This window comes from Poecilia latipinna, unplaced genomic scaffold (assembly GCF_001443285.1).
Source record: "Poecilia latipinna isolate Pla-1442-1.1 unplaced genomic scaffold, P_latipinna-1.0 Scaffold2155, whole genome shotgun sequence".
NCBI lineage: Eukaryota > Metazoa > Chordata > Actinopteri > Cyprinodontiformes > Poeciliidae > Poecilia > Poecilia latipinna.
In genome coordinates this window covers 1-11,953 of record NW_015114771.1, presented here as the reverse complement: position 1 = coordinate 11,953, position 11,953 = coordinate 1, and the positions used below count along the sequence as shown (strand labels likewise).

General features: G+C 39.1%; 1 protein-coding gene across 2 annotated transcripts in view; it reads left to right on the top strand.

The window, feature by feature from the left end:
* The window catches only part of LOC106936491 (kelch domain-containing protein 1), a 14,360-nt gene extending 10,653 nt beyond the window's left edge, over positions 1–3,707 (top strand). For both annotated transcript variants that reach the window (XM_015017545.1, XM_015017546.1), the window contains exons 6-14: positions 318–405; positions 480–563; positions 642–722; positions 1,554–1,612; positions 1,723–1,832; positions 1,923–1,995; positions 2,846–2,930; positions 3,043–3,095; positions 3,364–3,707. In XM_015017545.1, the coding sequence (XP_014873031.1) occupies positions 318–405; positions 480–563; positions 642–722; positions 1,554–1,612; positions 1,723–1,832; positions 1,923–1,995; positions 2,846–2,930; positions 3,043–3,095; positions 3,364–3,508 (778 nt within the window). In that variant the 3' untranslated portion in view covers positions 3,509–3,707. The remainder of the gene's footprint in view (positions 1–317; positions 406–479; positions 564–641; positions 723–1,553; positions 1,613–1,722; positions 1,833–1,922; positions 1,996–2,845; positions 2,931–3,042; positions 3,096–3,363) is intronic.
* The last annotated feature ends 8,246 nt before the right edge of the window (positions 3,708–11,953 follow it).

Sequence of the window (11,953 nt, the reverse complement as noted above, 5' to 3'; positions counted from 1 at the left end):
ACTCCTTACAATAAAATAGGTTTGGAGACGATTTCATTAGGAAAAATACTGCAAATATTTCTAAAGTATCACCAGGGAAACAACGGATTACTTTAAGTTTCATGTGTAGCAATTAAAATTTGACAGACCAAGTCCAGTTTAATAAAAATCACAGCTAAGATGTTCTGGGATGTTCAGAGAGCTTTGAAAGATTTCAATGTAAAGATGTAACAAAATAAAGAACCACAGGTCAACATTTATTAATGCATTAAAAAGATCTTGGGTATAATTTTGTTGTAAATATAAATGTTTATTTCCATGCTGTGTTGTTCTTCCAGGCTCATCTACTTTGGAGGATACGGCCATAAAGTTCTGGCTGATATCACCAGCAGGAGCCGAAACTTCATCCCGGATGAAACATCCTGGGTAATTTATCTGCTAACCAGCTGGAACTAACTCAGTACTTTTTAACATCTTTAAGATAATCGTTCTGTTTGCAGGTGGATGATTTGTTTTGGGGATGGAACAATGAAGTTCATGTATTTGACCCGGTTAAAGGCAGCTGGGCTGAACCCCAGACTCATGTAAGCGCATCATGAACAACTCGCTGCCCTGCGGTCCGAGACATTTTCAGACCAGAACCGTTCTGTTTCCTCCTGCAGGGCCGGCCTCCCGCTCCCAGAGCCGCCCACGCCGGCGCCACGCTGGGGCGCAGAGGATACGTCTGTGGAGGCCGAGTCATGGTGAGGGAACCGCTAATCTACGGCTGATAGACATTCAGAAACACTAAAAAACCTACAACTTTTTATCCTTAGTGTCTGAATCGCATTAAACGTTTCATGTTTTACACCAGGAAGGATCATCAAAGTGATTTCTTTTTGCTTTTTGATGCTGCTGTAAACTTCCTACTAAATCAGAACCTTACGTCCGTTTCTTCAGTATTTGGCAGATTTGCTTCTCACAACAGATTGATGAATGTTTTCCTTCTGACAGAACCAGAGAAACTGGGTCAGGATTCTAATGTTTAATCATAAATGCTAGTTTAGCTAATGCTAATGCACTACACTAACACAGCATTTAGCAGAAACTAATGCTAAAGTGCTTAGCTCATTTTCTTTCTGTATGTTTGTTGTTTGTCATAAAGTTATTGGGAAAGAACAAAGACGAGAGAAAATGAAACTGATGTGTCAACAGACTTCACTCGTCAAAATAAGAGCATGAATGTAAATGTCTGACTACTTGAAGAATTCGTCACACTTGATAACCAAAACTTGAACTTTATCCAGCTGGAAGTTTTCAAAACACCTAAGTGAATTAGCACTTTAAAATTTGCCAGGAAAAATTAATGTAGTGGAAGCTAAATGCGGTAAACATTTTCAAAGTTAGCAAAAACACTCAAGTGCTAAGAGAAAAATTAGCTCTGCTGTGGATTAGCGGAAGCGTGCCCAAACTGCTGGCCTGATAGACAGTAAAAAAACGTTTATCTTTTCATACAGTGCATGTAAATATCTGTGCATTAATAGCCTGATGTAGGACAACTGGATGCTAGCTGCTTTGCTCCTTTTTACTCACAGGAAACCAGGACGAATGATCTTCACTGCCTAGACCTCGAATCCTGGACTTGGACTGAAATGTCAGTAAACAAACACAGAATGCTCCAATCACATTCAGTCGTCATGACCGACCAGACGTTAGCTGAAAACGTTCAGAATCATGCAGACGGTTACTGTGACTCGTATGCAGAGTTCCTTCATCCGCGGCTCCGGTGGGCAGATCCTGGCATACGGTCACGGCTGTGTCAGAGTCCACCATGTTCCTGTTCGGAGGCCTCAGTGTCGACTGCAGACCGATGAGTGAGCAAATATACCTGCATTCATCCGATTAGCATCCAGCTCATGTTTTTTAGTTCAGATCTCTTCATCTTCACATACTTTCCACTTCAGGTGACGGCTGGCTGTTTGACGTAGAAACTAAGAAGTGGAGGGAGTTTGAGCATCCCTACCAGGACAAGCCCAGGTACCAGACTGACCTTAAAGGTCAGGAGAGGAAAACGAACCGTCGGGATAAAATCCTGAAAGCTTTTTACAGAAAACATTTTGATTTTCTCTGCGGCTCGCAGCAAATCTCAGCTCAGCTTGAAGGGGTTTGTTTATGTGGAGAGCAGTTTCATTCAAAATTAAATTAAAAGATAAAATCAGTTTTTTAATTAATAAAACATAAAAATAATTAATTTTGGGAAGTGCCTTCAGATATTTGCTGTGAACTGGTGCACTATATAAGTAAAATAGAATTTAATAAAATTAGTAAATAAAATGTGTAATTGTGCCCATGAATAAAAACAAAATACATAATAAAAATATTTTTAATAGGGAGCTTATTTTTTCAGTCTCAGTTTTAGTATTTATTAAGTTTTTCAGGATCCCCAGCCCTCATGAAATAGTACTTATATTAATAAGTCAGTAAAATATGCAAAGTAGCTCTACAAAATAAAACACCATTATGAAATAAATGATGATATGAATACATAGATTAAATATAAATAAACAAATCTTTAAAAAAAACGGATTAACAAAATTTAAAAAATATATTTATTTAGGTTTTTTTTTTCATGGGGGACATTTATTTACTTGATTGAGTATTTAATAATTAATTATTTAGTGTATTTTTTATTTAATTGTAAGCTAAACTGCTCTGTCAGGGTAAATATGCAGCCAGAAAGTTTCTCTCATAGACATCCAACCACTGAATTTATATATTTGAGCATGTATGTATATTTTTGACCCTGTCTGATGAGAGAAGCTCCAGTCTGAGTTAAATCGTGTTCACCCAGTTTTATTTTAGACATGAATTGTGTTTCCTGTGTCAGGTTGTGGCACACAGCCTGCGGCGGCAGAGACTCAGACGTGGTTGTGTTTGGTGGAAGCTGCGACTACATCCTGCTAGTTGACACGGTGAGCGTCTCCTGCTAACGTTACATCAGACTGAGCAGCACTGACTGTATCAAGATACAGTAAAGTGGAAAAAGAAATAATTATAATAATCTTGTGTAACTATATTCTTCAGGGACATTGCAACGACGCTCTTGTTTTCCAGATGCAGCCACATCCTTTGTTCAGGTAACAAACTTCACCTCATGAAGCTGAAGAGGAAACAGGAAAACTAACTAACTAACTAACTAACTAACTAACTAACTAACTAACTAACTAACTAACTAACTAACTAACTAACTGTTTATCCTTCTGTGTCACATGTTTTTTCCTCTGAATAACGACGGTTTTAATGCCGGAAACTTCAGTTTGGAATTAGAAAACTTTGGTCATGTTAAATCGGACATTCTCTCTCGATGTGGAAATGTAATTTTTTGACATTTTTTGTCCCCGACAGGATCTGTGAGGATTACATTGCTAAGAATGTGAGGACCTTGGAGAGGCTGAGAAAGCAGCTTCCTCTTCTTCCTCCCAAGATGCAAAAGGCTCTGCAGAGGAGGATTTCTTTCTACCGGCCCTCAAAGAAGCAGAGCAACAATTAAACCTTCAAAAAATGCCAAAACATCACAATGTCATATACGGCGACTAGTTTAAATTAAAAGACACACTGTGCAGATATATTTATGGGGTTTTATTTGATTATTTTACAGATATACATTTGATTTTGTACAGCGTTTGTGTCCAAACAGTCATGTTCTGTTTATGTGATGGCAGTTTATTAAATAAGATGTTTGAAAATCATTTCATAGAGATTATTCACACACAGCCTGATGTTTCTTTAGGTTTTTTATTTTATTTTATTTTGCATGAAAAAAGAAAAACTACATTTTTTGTTTGACTCGTGCAGCTCCATGTTGAACCACCGAGTGGCAGCAGCTTCTCATGTTTGGCTGAAATGTGGAGCAGAAATGCAGCTGTGAAGGCTGCAAATCGTTCTGGTGCCACAGTCCGTCTGAAAAAGTGCAGGAACGGGTCGGGGAAATATGGAAGCAAATATTTCCTTTCCTAGAGCAGCCAGGACAGTTTAAAGTCCAGCATTGCACCCAAAAACTTTATCTGACTAAATAAAGTCTTAAGAGGGGCCTGTTCTCTGCGGTCACTCATTTCCTGGTTTAAAAGAAAGTTTCTGAACCATAGGAAACAAACACGCAGGCTCTGAGGGAGCCTGCTGGGAGTAATGGGATGACATGACGAACCAGGGAGGTCTGCGTCTGTTCACACTGCGCCTCCTAGCATCAGGCCAAGTCTCTGCTGCAATTACAGGCTTCAAGCTGTTAAATAAGGCCGCCAGAGCCAGAGGGTCAGGTTACATGGACCCAATACCGTTATCTAAAACTGTAGATGGTTGTCTTTACTTCTGCTGACCAGTCAGCTGAACTCCTGTTCAATAGTGTCCATCAGCTCTTCTTCTGAGCCGTCGTACAGGATGACGGGCATGGCGGCGGAGGCGCCAGACGTCCTGCAGGAAGTGGATTAAAAGGTGATTAAAAGCGAAACGTTATTGTGAAACAGGACCAGTTGTCAGGTTAATGGCCTCCCGCTGGTGTCCTGGTCCCTTTACGGTGAATTTGATCTGGTCACCGCTTGTTTCATCCTCCACTGAGCTCTGATATGAATGATTAATGAGAGCCGTCCACTTACTGCTGTTTATCAAACCCCGGCGCGCTTTCCAAGAATGTTCCTCCTGCTGAGAACTTCTGGGTCGCCGGCTTAGAGGACAAACGAGACAAAACAGCGACTGAAGCAGATTAATGTAAAACTTTTATCATACCCTGAATACTTGAAGACAATATTCAAGTTGTTTAACTGATGACAAACCAACACAGAGTAGCTCATACATTTATCTTAAAGTGTAACTAAACTTTAGCCAATAGGAAAATTTGACTGCAGTAGCCACTGTTCAACCTACAGGGGGCAGCACAGAGACGGGTTTAGGCCAAATGCTGCAAAATGAAACATTTACATAAAAATGTCAATTTACACATGAACATAAAGCTAGCAGTTTAAAGACCAATTTATACAGCTGACTAACTAACCAACAAATTAAATAAACAACTAACTAACTAACTAACCAACAAATTAAATAAACAACTAACTAACTAACTAACCAATCATTAGTTAATTTAGTTTAGTTAATTTAGTTTAGTTAGTCATTACATCTTTAAGAGACTGATTCAAGATTTTAAAAGTAAATTAAAAATGCATTTGTATTCATCCATATTTACACTAATTTACACTAATACCCCAAAATAAAACAAACCAGTTCAGATGTCACTAGTTAGTTACTTTTAGTTTGAAGCTAAACATTTAACTTGCTAATTAAATATTAAGTTTTTTCTTACTGAGCAAGCAAAAATATTTAGTTTGGAATTAAACAATTAGCTTGGTAACTAAATATTTGGCTAGCTAACTAAATAAATATTTAATATGGATCTAAATATTAGTGTGTAAACTAAATATTGCGCTTGCTAACTAAGTATTTGTTTCCCTTTACTTAGAAAGCAAAGATGTTTAATTTGGAGCTGTAATTAGCTGCTATTTAGATATTTAAATTGCTAATCAAATGTTGTGTTTCCCTTTAATTAAAATGCAAAATATTTTTCAATAGTGAAATATTTCGTACCAACCTGAAAAAGTAGCTAATTAAATATTTAGTTTTGAATTGTGGCATAAATGAATTAAAATGAAAAGTAAACCTCCACCTTGTTGTCTAACTCAACTCGCTCTGTTAATTCAGGCTAATTCTGACTTTAACTGACCTGAATAATAATTAATCTCTTTAACTTTATAAAACTGTTTCCTGTGTGACTGTCGGAGAACTTCAGTCTTACATGACGCTGAGTGGAGCCTGCAGGTTTGACTTGCGTCCTGTGCGTAAACACGCAGTCGCTCCTCTTGTTTACATCCACGCTCCATGGGACACGTGGCTCCTCCAGCTGTGGCGGACAGCTCGGCTCGTCCTCCGTGTCCCCCCCGCTGAAGGGACACAGTCCATATGTCCTGGACCTGGTGAACGTTCTCCTTGGCGGGGTTTTCCTGACAGGAGCCCCCCGTCTGTCCGTGTCATCGTCAGAGTGGGGCCCCTCGCCGCGGCTCTCCGGCTGCGCGCAGTGAACCTTGTGTTGGCTGAACGGCCCTCCGGCCTGCGGGGATGGATGGACACCAGCTCCTCCTGCCTTGGACAGCCTCACCTCGCTGACACACGCAGGTGTAACTTTCTTCCCTCTGCTGCTTCCGCTTCCCATCGCTTCTAAAAACCAACTCCTGTTTCCGAGTTTTCCCTCAGGCAGCGCATTCCCCACCCAGGCCGCGCTGGAAACTTAGCGGGTTAAAGACGGAGATCCGCCGGAGCAGATGTGGCTGAGGACATTCCTGCAGACGCACAGCTGGAAGCGTCCCCGCATGTCCACAGGACCAGCTCAGAGCCGCAGCCTGAACTTTCCAACAGCCATCAGGATGGGAAGCAGCGGATCTGTTACATAACGCGGCGGGGCCAGAACCCCAGGGAGAAAACCCCGCCTTCTGCCGGGGAACGCACACCCTCTGCGAGTCAGACGGAACAAAGAAACACTTTCCACTTTAGAACCAGCATGTCTCACTTTAAACCAAAAGAGAAAAAAATCTGATTTCAGTCGCTTGTAAAAGTATTTATTAAACTTTTCCTGAAAAATATTTTTATTGGGATTTTATGTGGAAGTGGAAGAAAACTAATTTTTTCTACATTCTGAAAATGTTTGAGTTGGTATTAATCCCACCTGAGTCCAGGTCTGTTAAACATCTACAGATGTTTTCTCCATTCTTTGTATCAGAGCTCAGACAGGCTGGATGGAGAGCATCAGTTTTCAAGTCACAGACGTTACTCTGGATTTAGGTCTGGACTTTGAATAGGCCATCTAACAACGGATCTGATCTAAGCCATCCATAATATCTCCAGCTGGATGTTTAGAGTTGTTGTCTTGTTGGAAAGTGCTGCAGGATGATGCTGCCACCACTATGTGTTCAGGACGAGGTTGAGGGTTATTTTTCCACCAAATGATTTTGTTTTCCCCTTTAAAATCAGTTTTTGTCTTTTATCTTCATTGTCTTGTTGTCTTGACAAGCATTTCCAACCTACTTTTCCTTCTTATGGATATATTTTTCCAGGATTTTGAGGTAAATGTGAGTGAATTCTGCAGATGAAAACTTTTACACTTCAGCTTCCCAGACATTGTTTTGGAAACTTTTTAAAGACTTAAAGACAAATCTGTCTAAAAGAACAGAGAGAAAGAAAAAAAAAGCAGTTTGCAACGTTTCAGTAAGCGTGTGAGTGTGGTCATATGCTGCGTGGCAGACAGCTGGACAGCCGGCTCTCTCTGGAGGATGACCAACTCAGAGGCACCTGTTGTTGAAGCGAACGCTGTGAATGTCTCCCAGATGTTTCACTGTGGAGTTTCCTACCATTACTACTGGATTTAAAGGAAAAATGGAGAAAACTAAACACCAGAAAACATTTAGAGCTGCTGCATTTCAACGCTGTCCAGCTTTCTTTGCAACTCCGTCACAAAGACTCCCAGCATGCACCAGGGTGTCATTAAGGAAACCAGACTCCCACATCTGGAAGAAAACTCCAACAGCTTCCAGACGAGGGGAGGATCCATGTGCTGCAGCCCCGGCCGGCCGGCACATAGCTGTGGTTTCTCTGACTCAGGAACTTTCCTCCAGCGGGAACCGATCCTGGAAGTCTGGACGGATTTTACAGACTCCACCCAGCAGTCAGCCTGAAAAACATCTTTAATGATCCTGCTCTGGATCAAGCCTTCTTCTTGTTGACAAATCTGTACTATTATAAAACCAATAGAAAAAAAAGGTTATGAGGCAGTTTTTGTACATTTTGTGATGTTTGAGCCAAACTTCAGAAGGTTTTACTGGGATTTTATGAACTAGATCAACACAAAGAGCAGAATAACTTATAATTTTTAATATAATAAAATCCATAAAGTGCTGCATGTCTTAACTCTGACACCCCCAAATTAAATATCAAATCTGAAACTGAAAGGAGCACAGGGTTTCCAAAGTGTGGCCTGGGGGCCATTTATGGACCTTGGCCTGGTGTGGTGGGGCCCACAGTGCAAGATTGATACAAATTCAGAGATTAATATAAATGTAATCATCTGGACAGATAATCTGGACACATAAAGTAATTCCAGAGAGGTTGCCAAGGCAACCGTCTGCAAAGCCAAAGCAGCTGACCTGCAGTAAAAGAAAGATGGCCGCCTCCATCCATCTTTGAGTCGTTCTTCTGGATCCGCTACGTTACAGAACGTTGACGTTCTGTCTACGGTAACAAGATGGCGGTTCGGCCTGAAGAGGAAGTCGCCCTCCTTCCTCTCTCGCCTGCTGTCCGCTCTTCCTCACACACAGTGAACACAAAACAAACATGGTGGACAAAATCACGACTGGTGAAACTTCAAACTTCTAATTAATAATCATGACTTCCTGTTTCAAACACCCAAATGAATAAACTCAAATTAAAGGTTGTATTTTTAACTTCTGTGTGAGTTATGCTTCTGTAATATATATAAAAATTAGATTTTATTTCAGGGATTTTTCAGCAGTGTTGATGTTTTTCTGACAGCATGAAGGAGGAGATATTCATTTTATTCCTGATTCTGATTGTAAAATCCATGTAATTATTATTACAACCAGCAGATGGCGCTACCACTCAAGGAAATCCCTACATTTCTTCTACAGAGGTTTCTGGTAATATAGAAAGTTCTTTTGTACCCATAAAAATGGCTTTATTTGTGTTAGATAAATACACCAGGAAGACTCTGGTAGTCTGATATCAAGAGTGAAAAATGAAACAAAAACTCTGTAACTGTCCGTCCACAGAAGTAAAGAAATCAAAGCATAGATGTCAGTAAATTATGTAACAGGTAATAAAATATCACAGAGAAACATGTATTTAACTTGAAGGTGCTTCCTTTATGCAGAAAATGATCACATTCACTGCTGTGATTCCTTCCAGCACATTGTTCCACACTAACATCTTTAGATCCTAAACGTTCCCTGGATTCCTTCTAAATAATAAAATTGTAATAATGTGAAAATAATCTTGTAATTTTACAATTTTCTTGTGGTAATATTGTGTCTTTATTCTCATAATTTAAGAACACTCTTGCTAGCTGATCTAAATGCTGTTTATCTGTTATTAATATTTTTATGTTGCTTAAATGCGTTTCAAAAGGATTTTTCTTCAGCAGTGGAGTCTTGTGTGATGCATATACATTCAGACCATGGTGGTTCGTTGCGTTACTTATCATTTTCATTTAAACTATTTTAGCAGTTAACTCCAGATCTTTCTGAACTTCTCCACAAGTGATCATTTGTTTTTGGGAAATTCTTTTAATCTTTCTTTTTGTTCCTCTGTCTGAAATCTTGCGTCAATCATTTAGTTTGGACATAACAATGTTACTTCCTGTTCAGGATTTGGCTCCACCAGCGCTCACTGGAACCTTAAACCTGTTATGAACAGTGAGGCTGGACAGTCAACAGGCCACAGAATCAACAGAAAACAATTACAGCCTCCCTAAGCTGCTCCGATGCTCAATACCAGGATCCGCTCTCTTCCTAATTATCCTCCAGGTAAAGAGGCTTCATGTGGAGAGAAACCCTCAGTAATCAATCCTTCCATTTCACTGGGTTTGTTTGTTAGCATCACACTAACAGAGTCGGAGCTGCTCAGCTAAATTACATGCAATAAATCTGTTAATCAATCTAGACTTTTCAGATTGTTGGGATTGAAAATGTTACAGGAAACCTGAGCTGTTTCTCTTAAAGTGGATTAAAAAAGTCCAGATAATCCTGTTTTCCTGGGGCTGTGATTTAAAATTCCACCTTAAAACCATTTTTCAGTTTAGTAAATAACTGCCTCACAACTGCAAGGCCGAACTGAGAAGTTATGGAAAATCTATCAAACAATAAATTTCCAGCGGCCGTAAACAGGCCAGGCAGAGATTTTAAATATTCTCGCATAAATTTAACTTTTATCAAATGTAAGTTCTACAAAACATATGAAAACAAATTACTGAAGATTGATTTAGCAGATACTGAAAATGCTCTTAAAAATAAAAAAAATGATAAAAGTGAAGAATAGGTTTTCATTACAATTCTGCTCAATAAATTAATGAGTTTTACTTCTTCAAAACACGACAGTATTTCAAGTCTCAGGTTGAATTTATGTTTTTAGTTATAAACTTATATGAAAAGCACCAGTTTTTATTCGACTAGAGGTTTTGCTAACTTTGAAAACATTTAGCACAATTAGCTTCCCCAGAATGACTTCTTCCAGGTATATTTTTGAACGCTAACTGCTATTTTGTAAACTTTTGATTGGATAAAGTATAAACTTCTGTGTTGAACTTTTTGTTATCGTCTCTTTAAGGGTTTTTCAAGTAGTTACAGGTTTGTGCTCTTATTTTGAAATGCCGCAGTCATGTTTCCTCTTCAAACGTTCTCTGTCATTTTTTGATAACTTTATACAAACAAACAAACAAACAAACAAACAAACAAACAAACAAACAAACAAACAAACAAACAAACAAAAAAGGAAATTAGAGAACAAAATAAAAACATAAATACAATGCCTAAGGGCATTATATAAAATTATATTGCCCCAGATGTCAGGGGTTATAGTTTGAAGTTAGCACGTTAGCATTAGCTTCTGCTAAGTTTCGTGTCGGTGTCAGACTTTAGTGTTAGCAGAACTAAAGTTTTGTTTATTGCTTTAAAGTTAGTGCAGCTCACTTTTTAGTTGGCCACTGCTGACTTCGTCCATATTTTACAGATATGATTGTTATTGCACAGTGAAATGTAGCATTTTATTTTCTTACAGATTTCCTTCTATTAAAATGATAAATCACAGCTGATCTGGTTTTTCTGCAGCCCCCTGACCTGCCTGAGTGATCTATGGAAAACGGGTCATTATGCTACTTCATTAATACAGGGTTGGTGTTTTAACAACCACGCCTGTATGACTATAAATTTTTGTGTCAACAGGATAAATCACAATGAGAAGCTTACTTTTATTTATTCATATTTATTCATTTTTGCCTTTTAATCATGGAAAGGCAGCTAAAATCTGGAAAAGGGTCAAGTTAGGTCGATCAATAATTTCAGGCAATCATGAATTTCCTTAAAAAATGAGATGTAAACAGCTGATTTTAATGATAAATAATTGAACAATAAGTTGCTGCTGACACAAAACACAAACAGTAAGAGTAGTTTTGTCTCAATGGATGAAATAAGATTTAACCTTTCTAGAGACGGATGTGATTTTAGAAAGTATTCACAGAGCTTCACTTTTTGTCATATTTTTGAATTTTAAAATATCACACAAGGATAAAAGAAGCTGCAATGTGACCTGTCAAAGATGAAAAACAAAGAAAATACAAAGTGCAGTTGTGACTAGACTGAAGATCGGATTGTTTGTGAGTCTTGATGTCTTAAACAATTTATAATAATGCAAAATATAAGACTACATAAACTAACAGAAACCAAAATAAATAAGCCAGGCAGACAGTGGAGCACCAGAAAGGTGAGATCCAAACCATGTGAATAAATAGTGGAAATGCTCCATGTGGTCCTGATGCTGAGACTGGCTGATGATCCTCCTGACATTTTGTTTGCTCCTTGAAGAAAAAGCAGCTCCTAAAACTCAAAGCGTGTCTGTCAGGTGTTTCCTGCCTCGCCTCTTTCGCTCCCTGTCAGAAGCAACAAAGAGAATCAGAGAGCAGATCTGATTCCTTCCCTCGGTGTTTCTGCTGCAGAAACACTGTGAAGGTGAAGGAAAACCACAGCTGGCCCTCCAGAGGAAGCAGCAGCAGCTTCATGCCGTCCGCGGCCATGACAGGCCGCAGAACTGATCGCTGCATGAAAAACCTCACTCTGTAACTGATGATGCCTCCAGGCCCAACAGCAATGTCGCAGCTTCAAAGCCTCCAGACAAG